The sequence below is a fragment of the Triticum aestivum genome, chromosome 1A (genome assembly GCF_018294505.1).
Source record: "Triticum aestivum cultivar Chinese Spring chromosome 1A, IWGSC CS RefSeq v2.1, whole genome shotgun sequence".
Taxonomy (NCBI): Eukaryota; Viridiplantae; Streptophyta; class Magnoliopsida; order Poales; family Poaceae; genus Triticum; species Triticum aestivum.
Window position 1 is genome coordinate 12896221 of NC_057794.1, and position 25699 is coordinate 12921919.

The window sequence follows — 25699 nt, forward strand, 5'->3', positions numbered from 1 at the left end:
CGGTTGAAGTTAGCCTTGGTTCTGTCTTCGCCATTCAAGTTACTAAATCCATATGGGCATGCCCCCCTGATCTTATGATGAAAAACTAGTGTTTACCAGTTGAACTGAATTATATCATGCAAAAAATATAAGTAAGAATACGAATCGAGTGTCCATAAACGCGCATGAGTAAAGCACTAGAACAAACCAAGTTTTTTTTTCTGAAACGGAATGTGAATAAAATTAGCATGCATGTACACTGGGAGTACATATTTATACTTCCATCATATTCTAACCCGCCTTTTGGCTTCATGTTGGTGCAAGGTAGTGCCCCTTGAGTGTTTTGGAGATTGTCGGACAAAACAGTGAGGGCCTAATGTGTTTGCTAGTGTATACAGAGAGATATGGAACCTGGAGTATTGAGGAGTTTACTATAAACTCCTGCGAAGATTATTTGTGCAAGGGAGAAGAATGTTAAAGCTATCGAGGAGATTTCGTGTCAGAAATGACCCCCAAATTTTTTGTTGAGCTAAAGCGATTGTTAGGGAACGCGTCCTAGAGAATTGGCTGGAGCAAAGAAGAATGAAGACAAAATTTCCATGTTCATTTTAAGAATTTATTTGTTGAAAAAACTTTCATGTTTCAAAAGATGTTCCAAAGTTTTATTGCATTTTAAAAAAATGTTCACATTTCAAAAATTGTTCTAGTTCTTAATAATTTTTCGAAAATTTCAAAAACAAATTTCTTGAAAATGTATTGTTTTATGCAGAATTTCTTTGTGTTTCAAATAATGTTCGCATTTTTTAAAAAACGTTCACAATTTCCAAAACTATTAGAATTTCTAGAAAATGTTTTTATTTCATAAAAACTGTTCACGCTTCTGAAAATGAATGTGTTTACAAATAAAATCACATTGGAGTAAATATTATTTTCTAAAAATGGTAGAATTTATTTTACAAAAATTTTATCATTTTTAAAAAGTATTATCCTTTGCAGAAAGTAATAAATTTCATGTTTACCTGAAAATAATAAAACCAAAGAGAAACATAAAAACCAAAAAAGACAGCTTTTTCTGGGAACCAGAAAAGCCATTCGAGCGCAGCTTTGTGCGACCATAGAAAAACAGAAAAAGCAATGTAGGTCGCTCGCTAAGTGCGTTCGCTACATGGGAGGGCCCAATTGAGAGACCCGTGCGTGAAGCGCTGTCATGTTGATACTTAATGTGGGGCCTGGCTTTTTAGAATGCAACTAACTAGAGGTTACCCCTTGACCTTGAGGGGTCACTATTGATGCCCTGGAAGCACTTCAAGTGGTACGTCCAGCCGTCACCACATGTCACGTGCTAGGCACTTTGTTTGGATTTTTTCTACACACTTTTCGAGTTTTAGATGAGGTTTTGTATTTTTTTTTGGCTTTTCGGTTTTTTGCTTGGTTTTTGCTAGGTTTTAGAGAAATTCTTTTTCCACAGATATTTTGTTTTGCATGGAATAAAATTATGCTCCCATGACAAGCACACATTTGCTTGTCGTGGAGGGGCATATTTTCTTCCATGAGCTTATTGAAAAGGGAAAAAATATGCTTCCACGAGAAGCACATATTTACAACTCGTGGAGGAACAAATTTGCTTCTGCAAGAAGCACAATTGTATTTCTCGAAAATGGAAAACATATATGCTTCTTTGAGAAGCACAAATTTGCTTCCCATGAAGGCACATATTTGTTTCCGCGGGAAGCTCAACTATGTTTCTCAAAAATAAAAAAAATTCTTTCGCAAAAAGCATAGATTTGCTTCCACGAGACTTCTCGAAAAGGGGGAAAAATTGTACTTCCAAAAGAAGCACAGATTTGCTAAGCACAACTGTGCTTCTCGAAAAGATAATAAAAAATAGGGAAAATCATATTTTCGGCTCGTTTTTGTTTATTCTTTGTTTCTCTCGGATGCTAGTTCTTTTTGTTTTTTCCTTTTTTATTGTTTTGGAACATTTGATCTTTGATTTTTTTTCGTAAAATTTTTTTATCAAAACCTATGAACATGGGATCTAATTTTCAAGATCTCGACGCGAGAAATCAAATAGTCAAAACAGTTCAGGATTTGGAAGCACAATTCAAGAGATAAATATTTTGAATAAACAAATCTAGAAAAAAATCTTAAGTTGAGCCTCTTGTCAGTGCCGGATAAGATAGAAGTGACCTTTGCAAGAGGTAATTCTTAACTAGTGATTTCGGGCTTTGTCTTGCCTGCCACTTGTCTAAAGGGCAGCGATTAGTGGGCCAGCCCACTACAGGATCTTTGTTTGTATTTTCTCCAGTGGGAGATTTTTTTTGTTTTCTTTTTTCTTACTTATGTTTATAGTTCAAAAAGGCTCAGAAATATAGACGTGTATATGGAAACAAAATGTTTAGTTCAGATTTTCAAAACATTTACCACGTATTATAATTATGTTTGGAGAATGTACTTTTCTTTTGCTCTCAAGGTTTTAACAAATGTTTGTACATTCCAAAAAAAATGTTCATGTCATCAGAAAAATGTTCGCGAAGTGTTAGAAAAACATTCGGTCGAAATTCAAAAAATATTGGCACCATTCAAAAAAATATTCATGACATTGAAAAATATCCACTCATTTAAAAAAAATTGTTCTTCACATTTGAAGAAATTCATCATGTATTGAAAATTGTTCTGTCTATCAAAAAAAATATCTGTGTGTATACGAAAAATGTACAAGGTGTATTCAAAAAAATGTTCAGTGTGTATTTGAAAAGATGTGCATCAACATTTTTTAAATGTTTTTGGAATATATATTTCAGATCTATTCAAGAAATTTTGAATTTGTGTTTGAAAAATGTTCAACGTGTATTTAATTTTTTTAACATGTACTGAAAATGTTGAAGCATGTATTTGAAAACAATATTCATCATGCATTTGAAAAAAATCCAACGTACGTCAAAACAAAGCTCAGTATTTATTTTAAAAAAAGTACAGCATGAAAAACCAATGAAACCCGTAAAGAAAAACATAGAAAAAGATAAAAGAAATAAAACCGTGTGGAACCTTACCAAAACCCGTCAATACCAATGGAAGGTTCCACGGACCGGTGTGAATGTTCGCAAAACCGTTCGTCTACGTGCTAAGTGGCCGGCCTATCTCACTGCTCGCCTAGTGCATGATAGACTCTCGAAAATAGAAGGCAGGGGAGACAGAACTCAATCTCGTAGTAGGTGAGATATAGGAACTCCCCGTAGGCCTGATAAATGTTTTGTAGAATTTGTTTAGGCAGACTCCACATGGTTCCTTCTCAGTTGGCCATATTTGCCCCTATGAAATCACTAATTAAGGGGACCCTTTTTAAAGGTAACTCACCTTTTTCGGTGCTGATAAATGGCACACTGCATGTACCCCACATGTCGCAAACTACCGAGTTTTTCATTTTCTTTGCAGGTTTGTTTTATCAAAATGTTTTGTCATTTGAACCATGAGTTGAAATAACGAATCATTTTCACCGTTAAATTTCTCGCGTCAAGATCATTGAAAATAAATCCATTGTTAATAGGTTCGGCGAACCATTTTACAAAGAAAAAAATAAAAATATAAGGAAAACATAAAACAAAACAGAAAAACCTAAAATCCGGAAGCACTGTTGTGTTCTTTTATTTTGCTTTCGGAAGCACAATTGTGCTTTTCCCTTTTGAGAAGTAGAGTTCTGCTCCTCATGAAAGCACATTTATACTTTTTCCTTTTCATATAGCATAATTGTGCTTCACAGGGAAAGAATGGTTGTGCTTTATCCTTTTAGGAAACACGGCTGGGCTTCTCACACAAGCTAATTGTGCTTCACGTGGAAGCACAAGCGATGCTTTTTCGTTGTGCTTCCACAACTATGCTTCTTATGGAAGCACATGTTGTGTTTTATCTTTTCGGAAGGCATGGCTATATTTCTCGTGGAAAAACACCACTACCCAAAAAATAATAATTTATTTTTATCATCAAAACCTAGGGGAAACCAAACAAAAATCTTGAGGGTGCGCCTAGCACACAACACGTGGCGGCTGCTGGGCACACCACTTGGCTCACTCCAAGGCAAAAAAAAAGGTGACCTCTTCGGGAGCCCTCCAAGAGGCACCCGTTAATTAGTCGCTTTTAAAGTGCTGCGACATTTTATTTCATTTTTGGCAAATGCTACAACATGTCATTTGATAAAAGATGCCGATTGATAAAACAAGAGAGAAGCCTAGGGTTACTCTCTAATTATCACTAGAGTTTAAGAACATACAGGAGATCAATATTGATATTAGTGGAGATGGAGATTTCTGGCACAACATGACCATTCAGCTAGTCAACATAAAAGCTGTAAAACATGGAAAGGATAAAATGATAACATTCAGGTTCCATATCCATGTACTCCCTCTGTTCGTAATTACTTGTCGCGGAAATGGATGTATCTAGACGTATTTTAATTCTAGATACATCCATTTTCGAGACAAGTAATTCCGAACAGAGGGAGCACCCTGGTAGGGTTTTCTCCTTTGCAAAAATACTATGGTAGTTTATTTAGTGCACTGGTATGATGAATCCTCAACTCCATTTGTCCAGCTAACTAACCGAAAAAACCAGTACAAAGAAGTCGTGTCTTCGATTATTTGCTATTTCTACAACAATGGCTCAAATGGCATTATCAAAAAATTCATCAGGGGACATTGGCCCGATCGGCCGACCATGAAGAAGTGTAAGAGAAAGAGTTAAGAAACTCTAAGCAAGACTTGGCTTTAGTTAAACTTGCTTTGTGCCAATTCTGGTCAACTGTCAGCGCCGGAAGAATGCAAAGGAAGGGACCTCATGGCTGCACCCTTCATCCTATGCCAAAATGTAACGAATAATAATTTATTCTCACCAGAATAACTAAATGTCAGACTACTACTGCACATCATTTTCTGACCAAGTTTCATGTGAGCCAATCAAAGGGGCATGAGTCTGGAGATTAACTGACCAAGCATGGCCTACATTGGTTAGATCACCAAGCTGAAGACTCGTGATCAAAGAACTAGATGATCAGGTTCATATTGTCTAAGGATAAATCAACCAGTGCCATCACATTGACATCAGCACACCGTCAGCATAAAACACAGCAGGATCTAGAAGATTACACCCTAGAATATTTACAATTCAAAGAGGAAAAAAAGGCAGCAACAACAACAGTGAGGAAAGATGAAACGAGGACTACACTACATCAATGTCTCTGAAGACTTTGTACATACCTGTTTTGAATGATCGTGTTGCTTCCAAACTTTTACCAATCCCTTCAGTAAAAGAAGATCCTTCTTAGTCTGCTAAATTCCATAATATTATCATCTACGGTCACCATCAAATTGCCATATCCGTGAATTCCATTTTTGCTAAAACTGTCATGTGATCAAGTTTACAGTTTTGATATTTCTAAGCACCATTGCTTTTTCCAACTCTAGGTCAATTTTGTGGCCATGGATTTATACAGATTGATGAGCCACATGATTGGATTTGTCTTGCTTATTTCAGCAGCAATGTGGGCATTCAGCTAGTCAATAAGTTAATACTAAAAGCTAGTCAATAAGTTATTTGCTTTAGTTGACGTAGTGAGTGGAACCACAAATTTTATAAAAAAATGTTCGTGAACTGCGAAAAATGTTCTATCTAAAAACAACATGAATTTTACCAAAGAAATAATCTTTTTTGAGGAAAATATTCATGACTTTAGAAGATTGTTCATTAAACTTAAAAAGGCTCATGAGTTTTAAAAATGTTCCCGGATTTAGGGAATGGTCATGTATTGAAACAATATTCGTGTATTAAAAAAGGGGGAAAAGAAAACCAGAAATATAAAAAGAAAAGCCAAAAATTACAATGTTGGCGAATTAGTTCTACGCCTGCCGGACAAGAAAAAGGACAAACTCAAGCCCAAATGGGAAGGTCCCTTCATTATTGACCAAGTCCTGACTGGTGGAGCGTACCGCCTGCGAGATGCATCGGATAACCGACTCAAGCCGAATCCATGGAACGCAGCCCGTCTCCGAAGATTCTATGCCTAGCACCGGACTCTGTGTTCGTCTCCTTCCTCTGTCCATTTTCTTTTTATACACTATCTGTCTTACATTTCTCTCCTTCTCCCATCCCTTTCTTTTATAGCCTTTAAGAGCTCATCCATGCCTTGTTTGCGCACAACTGACGCGCTATCCGCGCTCATTAGACCTGGGGCTTCTTTAACAGAAGCTTATTTATATGGGCTTCATGCCCAACACATGTGTCACACTTTCGCATGTACCTTTTATTCACCATTATATGCATCGATATGACTTAAGTTTTGGCCAAGCTGGGTTGCCTGGCTCCTGTGCTTACCCCTACGTTCCCGATTGTTCGGCTAGGTGGTAAAGGGAGCACCTCTGCGATTGTTACTGCCGGGTCAGCCGGATGTGTACCTCAGACTGGGTGAAGCCGAAAGCTAGCGTTCTTAAGGGAATATTCGGTCGGTGAACTAAAGATGATTTTTCACTTATTTATTTATGCGCCCCCAGATGTTTTCCTGCGTCTCTTCTCGCAGTCCGGACATGCACTTTAGGACATGCCTCCCAGGGAAAGGAACCCCTAACGGAACTATTCTCCCTGGAAGATGTTTCTTACTAACCATGTAATATAGCATAACTAGTCGGGCACTTGTCTGTTCAAGCAATAAATGGCCCCTACGCCTGGTCTCCACGCATGCCCTGGTTCTTACTTAACCGAGAGGGTATTCGGACACACTCCGGATCGTCGGGTCCCAAGGTTGAAGCGAAAAGGTCTGCCATGACAAACGATCTACAATCTGGCTAGAAGGCATTATACATGTCACTTGAAATTACATAGTTAATTTGACTGATTGTATTCCTCTTCAATACCATCTAATAGGCTGTCTAGTTTACAGTCCTATTGAGAATACTTTGCGGCCAATTCTACCTGGCCGTACACTAAGCTCACAGGGATCTCCTTCCCATCGGGCCCCACAGGTCCGACCTCGGCCATGTGGTTTGGGTCAGCCTTCGTGTACCGCGTCTTCACCATGGCCCAAGCCTCCCTGGCGCCTTGACGGCAGGCCGATATCTTCCATAAGCGGAAGCGCCGCCGCGCCCCCTTCAGCTCCTCTGCAAATAATGTTCGCATTTTTTAAATAATGTTCACAATTTCCAAAACTATTAGAATTTCTAGAAAATGTTTTTATTTCATAAAAACTGTTCACACTTCTGAAAATGAATGTGTTTACAAATAAAATCACATTGGAGTAAATATTATTTTCTAAAAATGGTAGAATTTATTTTACAAAAAATTTATCATTTTTAAAAAGTATTATCCTTTGCAGAAAGTAATAAATTTCATGTTTACCTGAAAATAATAAAACCAAAGAGAAACATAAAAACCAAAAAAGACAGCTTTTTCTGGGAACCAGAAAAGCCATTCGAGCGCAGCTTTGTGCGACCATAGAAAAACAGAAAAAGCAATGTAGGTCGCTCGCTAAGTGCGTTCGCTACATGGGAGGGCCCAATTGAGAGAACCGTGCGCGAAGCGCTGTCATGTTGATACTTAATGTGGGCCCTGGCTTTTTAGAATGCAACTAACTAGAGGTTACCCCTTGACCTTGAGGGGTCACTATTGATGCCCTGGAAGCACTTCAAGTGGTACGTCCAGCCGTCACCACATGTCACGTGCTAGGCACTTTGTTTGGATTTTTTCTACACACTTTTCGAGTTTTAGATGAGGTTTTGTATTTTTTTTTGGCTTTTCGGGTTTTTGCTTGGTTTTTGCTAGGTTTTAGAGAAATTCTTTTTCCACAGATATTTTGTTTTGCATGGAATAAAATTATGCTCCCATGACAAGCACACATTTGCTTGTCGTGGAGGGACATATTTTCTTCCATGAGCTTATTGAAAAGGGAAAAAATATGCTTCCACGAGAAGCACATATTTACAACTCGTGGAGGAACAAATTTGCTTCTGCAAGAAGCACAATTGTATTTCTCGAAAATGGAAAACATATATGCTTCTTTGAGAAGCACAAATTTGCTTCCCATGAAGGCACATATTTGTTTCCGCGGGAAGCTCAACTATGTTTCTCAAAAACAAAAACAAAAAAATTCTTTCGCAAAAAGCATAGATTTGCTTCCACGAGACTTCTCGAAAAGGGGGAAAAATTGTACTTCCAAAAGAAGCACAGATTTGCTAAGCACAACTGTGCTTCTCGAAAAGATAATAAAAAATAGGGAAAATCATATTTTCGGCTCGTTTTTGTTTATTCTTTGTTTCTCTCGGATGCTAGTTCTTTTTATTTTTTCCTTTTTTATTGTTTTGGAACATTTGATCTTTGATTTTTTTTTCATAAATTTTTTTTATCAAAACCTATGAACATGGGATCTAATTTTCAAGATCTCGACGCGAGAAATCAAATAGTCAAAACAGTTCAGGATTGGGAAGCACAATTCAAGAGATAAATATTTTGAATAAACAAATCTAGAAAAAAATCTTAAGTTGAGCCTCTTGTCAGTGCCGGATAAGATAGAAGTGACCTTTGCAAGAGGTAATTCTTAACTAGTGATTTCGGGCTTTGTCTTGCCTACCACTTGTCTAAAGGGCAGCGATTAGTGGGCCAGCCCACTACAGGATCTTTGTTTGTATTTTCTCCAGTGGGAGATTTTTTTGTTTTCTTTTTTCTTACTTATGTTTATAGTTCAAAAAGGCTCAGAAATATAGACGTGTATATGGAAACAAAATGTTTTGTTCAGATTTTCAAAACATTTACCACGTATTATAATTATGTTTGGAGAATGTACTTTTCTTTTGCTCTCAAGGTTTTAACAAATGTTTGTACATTCCAAAAAAAATGTTCATGTCATCAGAAAAATGTTCGCGAAGTGTTAGAAAAACATTCGGTCGAAATTCAAAAAATATTGGCACCATTCAAAAAAATATTCATGACATTGAAAAATATCCACTCATTTAAAAAAAATTGTTCTTCACATTTGAAGAAATTCATCATGTATTGAAAACTGTTCTGTCTATCAAAAAAAATATCTGTGTGTATACGAAAAATGTACAAGGTGTATTCAAAAAAATGTTCAGTGTGTATTTGAAAAGATGTGCATCAACATTTTTTAAATGTTTTTGGAATATATATTTCAGATCTATTCAAGAAATTTTGAATTTGTGTTTGAAAAATGTTCAACGTGTATTTAATTTTTTTAACATGTACTGAAAATGTTGAAGCATGTATTTGAAAACAATATTCATCATGCATTTGAAAAAAATCCAACGTACGTCAAAAGAAAGCTCAGTATTTATTTTAAAAAAAGTACAGCATGAAAAACCAATGAAACCCGTAAAGAAAAACATAGAAAAAGATAAAAGAAATAAAACCGTGTGGAACGTTACCAAAACCCGTCAATACCAATGGAAGGTTCCACGGACCGGTGCGAATGTTCGCAAAACCGTTCGTCTACGTGCTAAGTGGCCGGCCTATCTCACTGCTCGCCTAGTGCATGATAGACTCTCGAAAATAGAAGGCAGGGGAGACAGAACTCAATCTCGTAGTAGGTGAGATATAGGAACTCCCCGTAGGCCTGATAAATGTTTTGTAGAATTTGTTTAGGCAGACTCCACATGGTTCCTTCTCAGTTGGCCATATTTGCCCCTATGAAATCACTAATTAAGGGGACCCTTTTTAAAGGTAACTCACCTTTTTCGGTGCTGATAAATGGCACACTGCATGTACCCCACATGTCGCAAACTACCGAGTTTTTCATTTTCTTTGCAGGTTTGTTTTATCAAAATGTTTTATCATTTGAACCATGAGTTGAAATAACGAATCATTTTCACCGTTAAATTTCTCGCGTCAAGATCATTGAAAATAAATCCATTGTTAATAGGTTCGGCGAACCATTTTACAAAGAAAAAAATAAAAACATAAGGAAAACATAAAACAAAACAGAAAAACCTAAAATCCGGAAGCACTGTTGTGTTCTTTTATTTTGCTTTCGGAAGCACAATTGTGCTTTTCCCTTTTGAGAAGTAGAGTTCTGCTCCTCATGAAAGCACATTTATGCTTTTTCCTTTTCATATAGCATAATTGTGCTTCACAGGGAAAGAATGGTTGTGCTTTATCCTTTTAGGAAACACGGCTGGGCTTCTCACACAAGCAAATTGTTCTTCACGTGGAAGCACAAGCGATGCTTTTTTGTTGTGCTTCCACAACTATGCTTCTTATGGAAGCACATGTTGTGTTTTATCTTTTCGGAAGGCATGGCTATATTTCTCGTGGAAAAACACCACTACCCAAAAAATAATAATTTATTTTTATCATCAAAACCTAGAGAAAACCAAACAAAAATCTTGAGGGTGCGCCTAGCACACAACACGTGGCGGCTGCTGGGCACACCACTTGGCTCACTCCAAGGCAAAAAAAAGGTGACCTCTTCGGGAGCCCTCCAAGAGGCACCCGTTAATTAGTCGCTTTTAAAGTGCTGCGACATTTTATTTCATTTTTGGCAAATGCTACAACATGTCATTTGATAAAAGATGCCGATTGATAAAACAAGAGAGAAGCCTAGGGTTACTCTCTAATTATCACTAGAGTCTAAGAACAGACAGGAGATCAATATTGATATTAGTGGAGATGGAGATTTCTGGCACAACATGACCATTCAGCTAGTCAACATAAAAGCTGTAAAACATGGAAAGGATAAAATGATAACATTCAGGTTCCATATCCATGTACTCCCTCTGTCGGAATTACTTGTCGCGGAAATGGATGTATCTAGATGTATTTTAATTCTAGATACATCCATTTTCGAGACAAGTAATTCCGAACGGAGGGAGCACCCTGGTAGGGTTTTCTCCTTTGCAAAAATACTATGGTAGTTTATTTAGTGCACTGGTATGATGAATCCTCAACTCCATTTGTCCAGCAAACTAACCGAAAAAACCATTACAAAGAAGTCGTGTCTTCGATTATTTGCTATTTCTACAACAATGGCTCAAATGGCATTATCAAAAAATTCATCAGGGGACATTGGCCCGATCGGCCGACCATGAAGAAGTGTAAGAGAAAGAGTTAAGAAACTCTAAGCAAGACTTGGCTTCAGTTAAACTTGCTTTGTGCCAATTCTGGTCAACTGTCAGCGCCGGAAGAATGCAAAGGAAGGGACCTCATGGCTGCACCCTTCATCCTATGCCAAAATGTAACGAACAATAATTTGTTCTCACCAGAATAACTAAATGTCAGACTACTACTCTACATCATTTTCTGACCAAGTTTCATGTGAGCCAATCAAAGGGGCATGAGTCTGGAGATTAACTGACCAAGCATGGCCTACATTGGTTGGATCACCAAGCGGAATAATTTTGACTGAAGAATTAGATGATCAGGTTCATATTGACCAAGGATCAATCAGCCCAGTGCCATCACATCTACATCCACACACCCCTCAGCATAAAACACAGCAGGATAGAAAATATTACGCCCTGGAAGGCTGGAACATTTCACACATAACTTAATACGATTCAAAGAAAAGGAAAAGCAGCGACAACAAACAGAGAGAAAAGATGAAAACAAGGACTACGCTTACATCAATGCCTCTGAAGAATTTGTACATACCTGTTCTGTTCATGATCGGCGTTGCTTCTAAACTTTTACAGACCCCTTCAGTAAAAGAAGATCCTTCTTAATCTGCTAAATTCCATAATATTGTCATCTATGGATTCATACAGACTGATGCGCCACATGATTGGATATCTGTTCTTATTATTTCTGCTGCAAGGCATATGCATTCAAAGTAAAAGCTAAAAGATATTGTAATAAATACAAAAGCCTAAAAGAATAGCATTCAGGTTCCATATCCGTGTTTCATGGTAGTTTACTGCACTGGTATACATATCATAAACCCATTTGTCCAGCAAACTGACAAAACAACAAGGAATCTGTGTATTTCGGTTATTTGATATTTCTTCAACAATGGCTCAAATGGCATTATCAAAATATCATTAGAAGACATTGGCCTGAGCGGCTGACCATAAAAAAATTAAGAAAAAAAAACTCTACACAAGACTTGGCTTCTATTAAACTTGCCTCGTGCCAATTACGGTCAACTTGTCAGTGCAGGAAAAAGGCAAAAGAAACTCTCATGTCTGCACCCTTCATCATATGCCAGGTGTATGACCAACATTTTGTAGGTGACTGCTAAGTGAGATGCAGCTTGTCCGCCTCAATCTGGACGTTCACCACACTTAGTACACCAGACGAACTCTTTTAACATGGGAGAATTGTTTACCAGGAAGGATAGTATTGTGGCCTGTAGGTGTTGCAGCATTTGATCTCAGACTAATTTTCTCGCTGTTTTTTAACTGCAATTGCACACATAACCAAATAAGATTCAGGGAAGAGGAGAAGCAACACCTAAAGGAAGATCCTAAAAAAAAGGGAAGATCCTCTGTTCTGTTCTGTTCTGCTATGTTAACAGCCGTGTCACTTCTAAGCATTTACTGATCCCTTATAGAATGAAAAATCCATACTAGTCTGCTCAATCCAATTAAATCGCCACCCTTTGTCTACCATGAAATTGCCATGCTCGTGGACTACATTTTGTGGCAAGGTTGGATTAGGGTCAATAAGTAAAAGAAAAAGCTATAAAAAACCATAAAAAAGGAAAGGCGAAAGAACTTCATTCAGGTTCCATATCTCTGTGTCATGGTAGTTTACTGCACTGATACTATGGATAAGCGATTGAATTTGTCCAGCAAAGTAACACAACTACAACAAAAGACAGTCTGTGTATTCAGTTATTTGCTACTTCTACAATAATGGCTAAAATGGTGTTATGGTAAAAAAAATCATCAGGAGATATTGGCCCGACCGGCTGACCATAAGAAAGGTGTACGAGAATAAAAAGAAACTCTACGACAAGACTTGGCTTCTGTTAAGCCTGCCTTGTATTGTACCAGGCCCGGTCAACTGCCAGTGCAGGAAGAAGGCAAAGGAAAAGACCTCTTGGCCGCACCCTTCATCCTATGCAAAATGTATAAACAATAATTTGTTCTCACCAGAATAACTACAGGTCCTCATAAAAAAATAACTACTGGTCAAACCACTGTCCATTGTTCTTTGACCAAGTTTCATGTGTATGAATCTGTAGATTAACTGACCAAGCATGGCCTGCATTGCTTAGATCACCAAGCTGAAAACTTGTGATCGAAGAACTAGATGATCAGCTTCATATTGACCAAGGAGAAATCAACCACTGCCATCACATTTACATCAACACACCCTCAGCATAAAACACAGCAGGATCTAAAAGATTACACCCTAGAATATTTTCTTGTCCTTTGTTAAATGCACTTACACACATAACTAAATATAGAATTCAAAGAAGAGAAAAGGCAACAGCAACAACAACAAAGAAAGAAAGATCAAAACTAGGACTAGACACTCACATCAATGTCTCTGAAGATTGTGTACATACCTGTTCTGTTCAAGATCGTGCTGCTTCTAAACTTTTACTGATCCCTTCAGTTAAGGGAGATCCTTCTTGGTCTGCTAAATATTGCCATCGATGGTCACCATAAAATTGCCATATCCCCAAATTGTCATTGGATCAATTTACAGTTTTGATATTTGGATAAGCACCATTGCTTTTACCAACTCTAGGTCAATTTTGTGGCCATGGATTTATATAGACTGGTGTGCCACATGATTGCATTTGTTTCAATTATTTCTTCAGCAACGTGTAGGCATTCAGGTAGTCACTAATTAAAAGCTAAAAAGAGCTGTAAAAAGCAAAGGCTAAAAAGATACTAACATTCAGGTTCCATATCGGCGTGCGATGGTGGTTTTGTGCACTGGTATTATCAACCATTAACTTAAGTTGTCCATCAACAACAGAACTACAATGAATCCATGTATTCAGTTATTTGCTACTTCTAACAACAATGGCTCGAATGGCATCATTACGAAAATTTCATCAGGAGACATTGACCTGACCAGCTGACCATAAGAAAGTGTAATAAGAAAAAAAAACTCTACGCAAGACTTGACTTCTCTTGAACTTGCCTAGTGCCAATTACAGTCAACTTCAGTGCAGGAAAAAGGCGAAAGAAACTTCCGTGGCCGCACCCTTCATCTTATGCCAAAAGTATGACCAAAATTCGAATGGCATCATTATCAAAATTTCATCAGGAGACATTGGCCTGACAAGCTGACCATATAAAGGTGTAAGAAAAAAGGGTAAGATACTCTACACAAGACTTGGCTTCTCTTAAACTTGCCTTGCACTAATTCCGGTCAACTGTCGGTATGGGAGAAAGGCAAAAGAAAATCTCATGGTTGCAACCTTCATCCTGTGCCAAATGTATGACCAATATTTTGTACTCACCAAATAACTAAAGGCCAGCCCTTCAGCTCTGTTGCCTTCATCCCCAGTATACCCAAACTTGTACCCTCCATCCACACGAACCAGCAGAGATGCGGCAACACAGTCATTTTGGTAATATATCTCAAGTGCTCGATCTTATTATCCTCCCAGGCAGAACCATGCTGTCAGAGGATTTTCATGAAGAACAGGGCACCCTGAGTTTCTTGTATGGACTGTGTGTGGAGTGTCACTTGTATGCATCTGTATATGCAACATATCATCTCAAACATTTCCGACTCGAGAATCTTAAACGGCTTGTACACCTGGGGAATACACTTCTTGCAACCCTGTGTCTTACATGTGGGGTCACAACATAGCCTACTGTTCCAGCTAGCTGCCTCCTGCCTGCCCGCTCAAAACCCGTGCAGCTCGGAAATGGTCTGTGAGTGTATACTGCACTATTTTATCCCTGGTTCAGTTTGCGCATCTTCTCTGCTTGTAAACTGCAGCTTTGACACCAAGTCATCTAGGATAACATATATTTCCTGATTCTCAGGTTGCCTCTCCCTAATTTTAAATTCACTTGCGATCTCATTTAGATCCACCAGACGGTGTCCAGGACTGAACCTCTCATCGCTTTCCTTTATGATAGCCTTCACCCTGTGAGCATCTTCCCATCTTCCCGCGGAAGCATATACACTGCACAACAGAGCATAGTGAGCACAGTTGCTTGGTTCCAGCTCTATCAACCTGAGGGCTATACGTTCCCCAAGTTTCCATTCCCCTCTGAAGCGGCACAACCCGAGCAAACCGCCCAATGCACGTGCCTTCAGCTCCTCTGGCACGCTCCTCAAGAGGCTCTCTGCTTCTTCCAGAAGGCCAACATGATGTGGCCATTAGTGGTAAAGCTATTGTTTCACGTACGGAAATATTTCAAGCTATTTCATATGCTACACAAAAGGAAAGAGACTTGGACCATGGTGCTTCAACGGGACAAGTTTTGGTTGGTTCTATGTTGCTCCAAATGCCTCCACCACAAGAAGAGATCAGACCAACTTTCAGAACTCCCCCGAACAGGTTGTGTTTTGATCTATGGCAAGAAATAAGCAAGCAACTAGCTACGTGATGTGTTTTTCCTTCCATGGTGCGAACGCTAGCTACATGCATGGCATCTTTCTCAGGCAGGTCTACAACTAGTACTAGTTACGTGTCATGTTTCGGTTGCTATGTGATCAAGGTGGCCAGATAATTAGTTAGGAAAATATCTTCTTAGTTGAACAAAGACCTTTTTGCTTGTGAGTCGGTTTGAAACGACCTGGTGTGTCGCCTATAAAACGGGCTGGCATCGTCCATTGTACGGATGTTATTTTTTTTAGAGTTTAGACAATATTGTGTATCGATATTAAGGGACCCTCTTTAGGTGTCGTTCATACTTATTTTGTGTGAATTTTCTATTCGAAAGTTGCACTTGGTTCGAGGTCCGTCGTCACCGACGGGTTGCGAGCTGGTTACGTCTACTACGACGGGAGATTTCTCGTGAGTCGAGGGATTATCCGTTGGTGGTTGTCACCCCATCTTCAGGTTACGTGTACTGTTCACGTAATTGGAAGATTTTATCGTGAATCTTGAAGGAGTCCGTTTCATCGTAAAAGATCGGGCCGAATCAGTGGCACATCCGAGGTCGTGCCTCATCACAACACTCCCATACAGATTCGCCATGCACCAATAGTGTGCGAATGTTGGCCTGAGACTGTACGTCGTGGTCATCTGGTTGAAATATACCTTCCCATCATTCAGGAGACCTAAACGGGTACACGCGCAGAGTACACCAATGAAAGTGACTTCATCTGGTCGCAGAACCCATTGGTTACCTGAACCATTCTTCCCTGAAAAGGCAGGCACTAGATATATCAAACCTGAAAACACATGGAGCCTAACAGAAGTACAAGCATATTCAAGCCAATGTACTCACCTCGTCCAATCATCTCATGGAACAGCTGAAGCCCATCAGCAGGTTCACCATACACGCAATGCCCGATGATCATTGCATTCCAGCAAACAACATTCCGGACATTGAGCCGATCAAACACCTTCCTCGCAGCCGCCACCCTCCGGCACTTGCCATACATATCAACCAGCGAAGTCCAAAACAAGAGGTTATCCTCCTCAAAGCGGCGCAAGTATGCACAATGCACCTCCCTGCCAGACCCCAGCCTCCCCAGCCTGGCGCACGCGGTGGCCGCCCCGACCATTGTCGTCGCGGTACCCCTTACCCCGACCCCTGCCATCCACCGCACCACCTCCAAAGCCTGCTCAGGCCGCTTCGCCTTCACATACCCATTGATCATGACGTTCCAGGACACCACGTTCCTGAGGAGCATTCCGTCGAACAGCTGGCGTGCGGCGTCAAGGCCGCCGCCCAGAGCAGCAGCGTGGGCCGTCATCATGGTGTTGTGGGACGCCATGTCCCTGAAGGGCATTTCGTCGAACAGGTGGCGCGCGGAGGGGAGGCTGCCGGCGGCGCCGTAGAAACGGAGGAGCGCGTTGGCGGCGTGGGGCGGCGGCGCGAAGAGCAGGCCGCAGCGGAGCAGCTGCGCGTGGAGCGCGAGCGCGGCGGGGAGGTGGCTGCGCGGGGAGCGCGCGGAGGCGGCCGCGGAGAGCAGCGGCGGGAAGGCGAAGGCGTCGGGGAAGCCGGAGGGGGCGTGGGCGCGGAGGAGGTGGGCGAAGAGGGAGAGCAGCGCGGAGAAGGGCACGCGCGGGGCGACGGCACGGAGGGCGGCCGAGAGGGAGAAGAGCGGGAGCGGCGGGGGCAGGTGGCGGAGGAGGAGGCGCACGAGGTGGGTGGCGGAGGTGGCGGTGGAGGCGGCGGCGGCGGAGAGGAGGAGGCCCGAGGGGACCGGGTGGCCGAGGAGGAGGCCGCGGCGGAGGAGGAAGGCGTGCGCGCGGAGCACGGCGCCGCGGGAGCGGAGGCCGCGGCGGAGGAAGGCGTGGAGGTCGTCGGCGGCGGGGGCGGGGGAGGCCGAGGTGACGGGGATGACCTCGGGGCGGCGGCGCCATGCGGGGGGGTCGGACGGGCCAGACTCGGCGCCTGCTTTGGTTTAGGCCTGCTGGGCTCGGGCTGCTGGCGCTGACGGGCGGGGCCCACTTGCAGGCCGGGGTTTTGGATCTGACACTTCAGTTGAGATCTGAGCGTACGTGGAGGATCACACTGAACGGATGAGTAGATCAATTCACCATCTGAAAAAATAGTGTTGTTAATTTGGATTCCACTGCCAGGGAAGTCAAAATCGCGAAATCGAGTGTGTTCTTTAGCCCCAATACAAATGTTGTGGTCAGAGAGAATGTACGTAGAGAGCTGAACATTGCTACTCAGTCCCTATCTGACACGTATTTGGGGCTGCCGATAATGGTTGGCGTGGATAAAAGCGACTGTTTTCAACATCTTGTTGATAGAGTCTGTCAGAGATTGAAGTGATGGAAGGAAAAAAAATCCTGTCTATGCAAGGCAAAGAAATATTTGTAAAATCAGTGGTTCAGGCAATTTCTTCTAACACAATATCAGTATTTAAGCTCCCCAAAGGTATTTGTAAAGCTGTTACTGATGAGATCTCGGGATTTTGATGGGGGTAATGAAGACAAAAATAAGATACATGGACATGGAGTATTTGATCCCGAGCTCATATGCTCCCGCATGAACAGTAAAATCGGAAAAAATTGTAAAACAATTCAAAAAAATCTGATTTTTTTGTGATGAACATTGATGAATTTTCTAACTGCAAGCAAAATTTCAGGTTGAAATGACATTCCTGAATGTCTGGCCAAAAAAATTAAAATCGATGGTCCAAAAATACTATTTTTGGAAGCATTTTGGAACGTAGGACAAATCTTGAGTGCCATCAACATGCAACGATGACAAGTCCTAAGTGCCTTCAGCCCATAACTCCTCAAAGAATTCATCCCCACTGAGTCGACGTAGGATAGTGTAAGTTCAGTAGACACACAACTCCTCAAACAATTTAGTCCCGAGTGCCTTCGATGCTACGTACACACATGATCGAGCGATACACTTGGACGAGGTACACGCAACAGCGATACAAGCGCACGTACAACATTAACTTTTTTTAGACAAACATACAATGTGTTCTTTCGTTCGTGATTAGCGCATACCTGGGTGGGATTAGGGGCTACCGCCGCCGTGGTGTGCCCTTGACGCCCGTCCTCTGATCTCCCTCCTCTGCTTCACGCAATCCGATTCATCTGGCGAGTTGAGGACTCAACGTACTACTTCATTGCTTCAGCCAGCAAACTAGCAGGTTAGCACGTCACACTACTAATTTCTCCCAACTCTCATCTCGTATCAGTGTTGAAATTATACATTAGATCTAGTCCGTTTCAAAAAAATACATTAGATCTAGTTGTTTTGTTTTGTGATTTGAGATCCATTCAAGAATTCATATCTTCTTTTTGCGGGAACAAGAATTCATATCTTGTACGCGTTCTAGAAATTATCTTGATGCAAATCATTCGGCATGAGTTCCTATTTGTGATGTAAAAATTTCCTATGTCGACCATATGCAGTATAACTAATTCAAAAATTAAATTTTCTCAACAATGAACTGAAAATAACGCTTCCAAACAACACTAAGATTAGTTTGTTTTCTAAGCGAGTTGCTTTTGAAACTGAGATTCCTCAACTATGAGGCGAAAAAATGCTGCCAAACACCATTTAAATTAATTCACTTCAAAGCTGGTTAGAATTGCCAACATACTTGAATTGTTAATGAGGCTGATGTGTAAGTTCTCAACCTTGTTCACGATAATTATCATTTGTATTGGATTTTTTTATCTATACTTGGCTTGGCCTTCCTACATCCAAAATCCTGGCTCTGCTCCTGAATGTGACGACCTTCACATGTCATATCAGACGGCTGGCCCACAGCCGGCCGCCCGCCTAGTAGTACTCGCCAAATGGATCCTGAAAAAATTTGCAAGCGACGGCCAACCGGCCGAAGGAATTTTATGCCTTAGATAATTATAAACCAGACAGCCCAGAGCACTAGCTCAGTGGAGCGGGAGTAGTGATTATCTCCAACCAAACCATTTGCTCATGGCTGCTCCTCCTAGCGCGTCCATCCTCGTCGGCCCGGTCCCGTTCAAGGACGTCGTCGGCGACGACGACGACAACGGAGCCGCCCCACCGGACGAGTACGACGACATCGTCTCCGCCCTGCCGACCAGCACAACGATCGGCTTGCGTCACTACCACGGCGCCTGGGTCAGCGAGTGGAGGGTCCGGGGTGTCATCTCCGCCCAGCGACGCTTCGTCCCGCGCCCCGGCGACATGCTCCTGGGCAGCCCGCCCAAGTGCGGCACCACGTGGCTCAAGGCGCTGTCCTTCGCTGTCATGGCGCGCGACGCGTACCCGCCCGCCGGCGCCGGGCACCCGCTCCGCCGCCTCAACCCGCACGACTGCGTCCCCTTCATGGACGAGCTGTTCAGCGCCGGGCAGCAGGCCAAGCTGGACGCGCTGCCGTCGCCCAGGCTCATGAACACGCACATGCACCACTCCCTTCTCCCGGCCTCCGTCGCCGACAACCCCGCCTGCAAGATCGTCTATGTCTGCAGGGAGCCCAAGGACATGGTGGTCTCGATGTGGCACTTCCTCCGCGGCGCCTGGCGGTTCACCTTCGCTGAGCTATTTGAGTGGGCTTGCGAGGGGAAGACGCCCAACGGGCCGGTATGGGAGCACATCCTCGGGTACTGGAGGGCGAGCAGGGCCGCGCCGGAGAGGGTCATGTTCCTGAGGTACGAGGAGATGCTCGCGGATCCCATCGGCCACGTCCGGGAGCTGGCGCGGTTCCTCGGGCGGCCCTTCTCGGCCGCCGACGAGGCGGCGGGGCTGCCGGCGAGCGTCGTGGAGCTGTGCAGCTTCGAAGCTCTGAGAGGCGTGAGCGCCCGGAGCGTGGGGTCTTGCAGCGGCTCGCGCGTCGAGTTCTCGCACCAGTCCTACTTCAGGAAAGGGGCGGTGGGGGACTGGACCAACCACATGACGGCAGACATGGCGCGCCGCTTCGACGCCATTGTTGAGGACAAGCTCCGTGGGTCGGGTCTCGCTTTCAACTGACTCATCGTTCCCCAACTTTGAGTCGAGGTTGGACTTGAAAACGAGCATTTGGACGGCTTACTTTTTATAAACATTGTGTATGTTTTATATTTCAATAGCACATAATTGAGTTGGTGAAGGTAGTTCGACTGTCACTCCACCAAAGGTAACTTGTACAAATCCTATTAAAACAAGCAACTTACAAACAGTGGGGCATCTCCTCGTCATTTTTCACTATTCTATTCTAGAGTAAACAAAACATATAGGTTGTGGCTAGATCTCAGTCGACTCAAACTTAACGAAGTCTCAGTCTAATGACAGAACATATAGAAAAAGAAAAAAAGAATTTAAAAGAAAATTTTACACGGATCTTCATGTAACATCTAACGAATATAGCATCGACTGAGACTTCGTTAAGCCTTAGTCAACTGAAATTTAACAATTCCAAAATATATATGCCATGTGTTCTTTGCGGAGCTGGCTACACCGACTTCCTAGAGGCAAGTTAAGGAGCTACTGTAGTCCCTCGTGCAAAACAAGGGAGACAAGACAAATGCGCCGTAGCAGTATTGTAGATCGAAAACTGTTGATGGCTACTATAGATATCCATGTTGTGTTGGGGGGGGGGGGGGGGGGGAGGGGGGCTTTTTTTACTGTTTTGACCCATGCATTAAGAAAAGATTCTCACGATTTGACCTTTGTTTGGATTTTTTTGGATGTGAACCTTTTTGGTCTTCGGCGTCTGGCCATGACCCACCTCTTGGTCAGTTTGGTTGATCATCCACGCGGCAAAGGGCAAACGTCAAAACCTTGGCATTCCTAACTGATTGCGCGCCCAGCGCGAATCAGTGTCGTCGCTCCTCATGTGGATCGGCGCAAGCCTGCCCCACATGGCCCCATCCGAATATAGCGATTTCAGTTTTCTCGGCTGCATACCGAACGAATACAGTCCTATCGTATCTGGCGACCTACTACCTACGCACGCACCTAGTGCGTACTCGCCTATGGGGCGATGTGCTCATACCCCGTGACCCAGCTGCCACATCCGCCCGAACGAGACACAATTCAAAATGTGAATCCCCTCCTGCAGACGCAGCCTCGTCGCCGGGAATCAGATCGACCCCCCATCCACATAGCACCCGGATCTACAGATTTCTTCTTGATTTGACCAATGGATCTCGGTGCAGAGTTATTCACATGGATCTCCGGTTCAGGTTTCTCCTCTCATAAGCTTCTCCGTCAAATCCTTCAATCTCCATCTTGTCGTGTCCATGTGCAGCTTCTATTCCCAGCCGTTCACTCCCGAGGGCTTCCCAGATGTGGGATTGCTAGAGAAGGAAGAGGATGATATGCTAGAGGAGGAGGAGGACGACGAGTGCATTCCTCCGAATCTCCAGAGGTATTCACCTTCCTCAAGCCAAGATGTTGAGAAACATGGTGTTACCGATTCTGGAGAAACATGGTGTTACCGATTCTGGATCTCAAGTTCCTGAGGCCATGCAAGATTTTTCCTACGTCCCAGATATTGACAACATCGACAGCCACAGAGAGCCCTCATCTAATCACAACGCACTCCAGATCCATGGCCTAAAAGGTAGTACTATCTACTTCGCACTTCTGGTTGTCCTCGTCAATTCATTCCATTCTTTCTACCCTCGCTGAGTTGTGCCACATTCAGTGAACTAGGCGTTTTTTCAGTTAAGTTGTTGGCTTGACCATGGTCTGTCAAACTTTGTATGCTCCAAATTACCATGGTCATTGGCATGTTCAGTATTTAGTATTTGTATACATGAATGTTCCCATCTAGGCTGGTGTCGTATTGTAAGAAAAATAGTCTGTACCAATATTATGTAAGCATGGTCAGTTTCAATCTTATCATGGAGTACGAAAATTTTGATGGTGTTCAGTTATTTGCTGTCAAAAGTCTGATTATTTGGACCAGATTGTTGTTACTGCCCAGTACTCAAATGATGTTACAAAATCTCCCGTTCTTACCACTGATCATAAATATGTCGTTTGCAAACAGTACATTATTCAACTTTATAATTGTGTCAAGGAATCATGTAACTCGGCTTTCGGTTTCAGTAAAACATGGTGTCAGATTTTGATGCTTGCTTTTTGGGCATTTATATAGTCAAATTGATGAAGGCATTGACATGTACAGTAAGATAAAATTAAGAGCTAATAGTTATTGATGCTAAAAGGTTAATTATTTTGAAGGCCATGTGGAAGCATACAACATTCAAAACACTTGCCGCTATTTTTCTCAGAAGTGGATGCATATACAGTATTCAAAACACTTGCCGACCATGTACACATGATGATACACAATCCGGCTTTTCTGAAATCATCATTGTGTTTTTAAACAGTGAAAGCAACTACTTCTGAACCTTTTTAAACAGTGCACATTCAGACAATATATTACAGAATTGTTTTTATTTCAATTGCAGTTAACATCTCCAATATACGTAGGGTCCGACCCCGACTAGTATCGTGGCATTGCTAGAGGAAGGGGAGGAGGACGATGAGTGTGGGGATGGAGGGAAATATGGTGTTACCGATTCTCCTTCCTCAAGTTTTGCATCTCAAGTTCATGAGGCCATGGAAGATTTTTTTCAATGTCCCAGATATTGATAACACCGACAGTCACAGAGAGGCCCCGTCTAAATCGCAGCGCACTCCAACTCCGTGGCCTCAAAGGTACTAACTCAATCGATCCCCCCGTTGTGAATACAACTTTCAGTAAACTAGTCCTGTTTTTCAGTAAAGTTGTTGGCGTGATGAAGATTTGAGGATTCTAGGCAGCCCGAAATTAGAACAGTCAGTGACATGTTCACTTTCTAGTTTTGGGATTGGATTAATGAACGTGGACATCTAGGCCAGTGTTGTTTTGGACATTGACATGAATAGGAGAAATTTTTTGATAGTGTTCAGTTGATTGCTGTCAAAAGTTTGTATATTTTGAAGCAGAATTTTTGTTATTCAGGAGTTGTCGGTTGATAATACAAGACCTCCCATTATGATCAGCGATCATAAACATGTATATTTGGCGTGCAGTATATGATCCAATTTTTGATTTGTGTCAAGGAATCATAAAATCAGCTCTTGGTTATAGTACATTTTATAGTCAGACTTTGCCGCCTTTTTTCAGGCATTTATACTGTCGATGGCTTAGGCATTGGCATGTGCACTAATACAATTTTATGAGAAGCATACCTATTGATGCTACACGGTTAATTATTTTGGAGCATTGGTTGTTACATATATCTATATATGCATACAGTATTCGAAACACTGCAACTACTTCTGCTTCAAAGTCCGAGTGATCAGCACATTTTGACTATATTAGACATATTTGTTTTCATTCCAATTGCGGTTAACATCTCAAATATATGTAGGGTCCGACTTGGCAAGATACCCGACCGCCGCGCCTCATTATCAGGAAGGAAAAGTGTTTTGGAGATGGCCATGAGAAATTATGCAGATCGGGCGAAGCCTTCAATCTCTCGTGCGGTGTCCGTGGACAGCTTATGTTCATTACCCTCGGAGTGCGCCCCAGATCGGAGATCGCCAGAGGAGGAAGACAGTGGCGAGTGTTCCTCCATGTCGCTTCTCCTTCCTCAAGCCAAGATGGAGAGAAATCTGCTGCTAGCGACGCAGAATCTGAAGTTCCGAAGGCCATGCCAGACTTCTGTCCTTCCAACTCCGTGGCTGGGAAGGTACTATCTCTCTGTCGCACTCCTAGTTGTCCGCATGAATTACTCCCCTTCCCCCTTGCAATAGATGCGTCCTAAATATATCAAATTGTGTCGACGAATGATTGAACTGTTTGATCCTATGGGGCAGATTGTTCTTACTGTGGAGTAGTTGGATAGATTTCAAGACCATTGGCAGTAACATACGAATTTGTATAGCATGTGCCCGTGATGTTACAAAATATGTCATTTATCGGTGATCATAAATGGTACACAGTATGGGGTTGTCTAGGATGGCAAACAGTACATGATTCAAATTTCTAATTGTGCCCAGGAATCATTCAACTAGGCGTTTGTGTTTCAGTCAAATATAGTCGCTAGCAACTGCTTGTTTTCAGTCAAACTTATAGTCCAATTCTTTTAGCATTGGCGGTTACTAATTTTCATAATTGACATGTAAAGTAATACATTTTTTACAGAGATCAGTTATTTCTACTAAAAGGTTTTTTTTGGAGAAAATTGATATTATTTGGAGCAAATTTTTTTTGTTGTGTGCAAAGCAAGTACTTCTGAACCCAAATCAGAGATGTGCACATTCTGACAATATTTTCCAGAATTATTTTTCTTTGCATTATTGTTAACAACTCCGAAATATGCAGGGTCTTTGACTCATGAAATCGTACATGTAGAAATTGTTATAGGAAACTTATTGGCGGCTGATGGTTGCAGGGGTGGCTTGGGTTACAAGATCATGCCGCAACTGAACTGCATGACCAAGATATGCCTGTCATAACAGGAGCAACTATTCTATCAAGCTCAATGAATGTAGTACCATGCAAAAGTGATCGAAGCAGGCCAATGAACGCAAGAGCAAAGCTAGGTTATGAGAATGTCAGCAAGCCAAGATCAAAGTTTTGTTCTTTTTGCAGAGGTAAGGGCCACACAGCATCCTGATACCCCTCAAAGCGAGGTGTACCAAAGACACAAAGGAAAGTCCCAAAGTGTACTAAGTGCGGCCTTGCAGGCCATGAGAGAATTTCGTACTTGATAAGAATGTTCATTTTGCTCTCGAAAGATGAAATTGGTGTTAGGAAAGATGGTGTAGGCTTTCTTTTGTTGTGTTGTTTCGCCAGATCAAATTGGTGTTGTAGGCTTTCTTTTGTTGTCGGAAATTAGGTTCATTTTGTGACCAAGTAGTGAATATGTAAACTCGGAAATGCTATGAGGATGGTTAAAGTTAGCCGTGGTACTTATTTCAGTACAAGTGCAACTCAAATTTAACCTTTGTTGCTTATTTTTGACAAAGCTACACGTGCTTGTTGTCATTCACTCAATCTTATTATGATGCTCTCTAAAATTATTTTCAACACAATATTCTTGATTTGCCACGGTGTTGAGAACTTTGTTTAAAAACACATATTGCAGACTAACCGCTCCTAACGATTACCTTGTCAATTGACAATTTTTATTTACCGGTGATTCTATTATACCTTTGTAAATGTTAATTCGGAGATAGTTAGCCAAACAAAGAAA

The 25699-nt window shown here is 41.9% G+C and overlaps 3 protein-coding genes across 7 annotated transcripts; 2 read left to right on the forward strand and 1 right to left on the reverse strand.

Moving 5' to 3' along the window:
* Positions 1 to 15778: 15778 nt before the first annotated feature.
* Positions 15779 to 17361, reverse strand: LOC123070628 (pentatricopeptide repeat-containing protein At3g51320-like; the record flags this gene model as incomplete). Its single annotated transcript, XM_044493943.1, has 2 exons — positions 15779 to 16254; positions 16341 to 17361. Coding segments are annotated over 2 exons (1341 nt in total), but the record flags the coding sequence as incomplete, so codon positions are not given.
* Positions 17362 to 19451: 2090 nt separating this feature from the next.
* Positions 19452 to 20705, forward strand: LOC123070709 (flavonol 3-sulfotransferase-like). Its single transcript, XM_044494041.1, has one exon. The coding sequence runs from the start codon at positions 19476 to 19478 to the stop codon at positions 20490 to 20492; it is 1017 nt and encodes a 338-aa protein (XP_044349976.1). The 5' UTR covers positions 19452 to 19475; the 3' UTR covers positions 20493 to 20705.
* Positions 20706 to 21405: 700 nt separating this feature from the next.
* Positions 21406 to 25424, forward strand: LOC123185845 (uncharacterized). Of its 5 annotated transcripts, none has more exons than XM_044597683.1 (5): positions 21406 to 21870; positions 21994 to 22065; positions 22922 to 23171; positions 23870 to 24190; positions 24896 to 25424. In XM_044597683.1, exons 3-5 carry the CDS (start codon positions 22996 to 22998, stop codon positions 24957 to 24959), a joined length of 561 nt encoding a protein of 186 aa, XP_044453618.1. In that variant the 5' UTR covers positions 21406 to 21870; positions 21994 to 22065; positions 22922 to 22995; the 3' UTR covers positions 24960 to 25424. The 5 variants fall into 5 exon arrangements, with proteins under 5 accessions (XP_044453618.1, XP_044453624.1, XP_044453611.1 ...); XM_044597689.1 differs by having other exon boundaries at positions 22944 to 23171; XM_044597676.1 differs by having other exon boundaries at positions 21406 to 21685; positions 21751 to 22065.
* Positions 25425 to 25699: the final 275 nt, after the last annotated feature.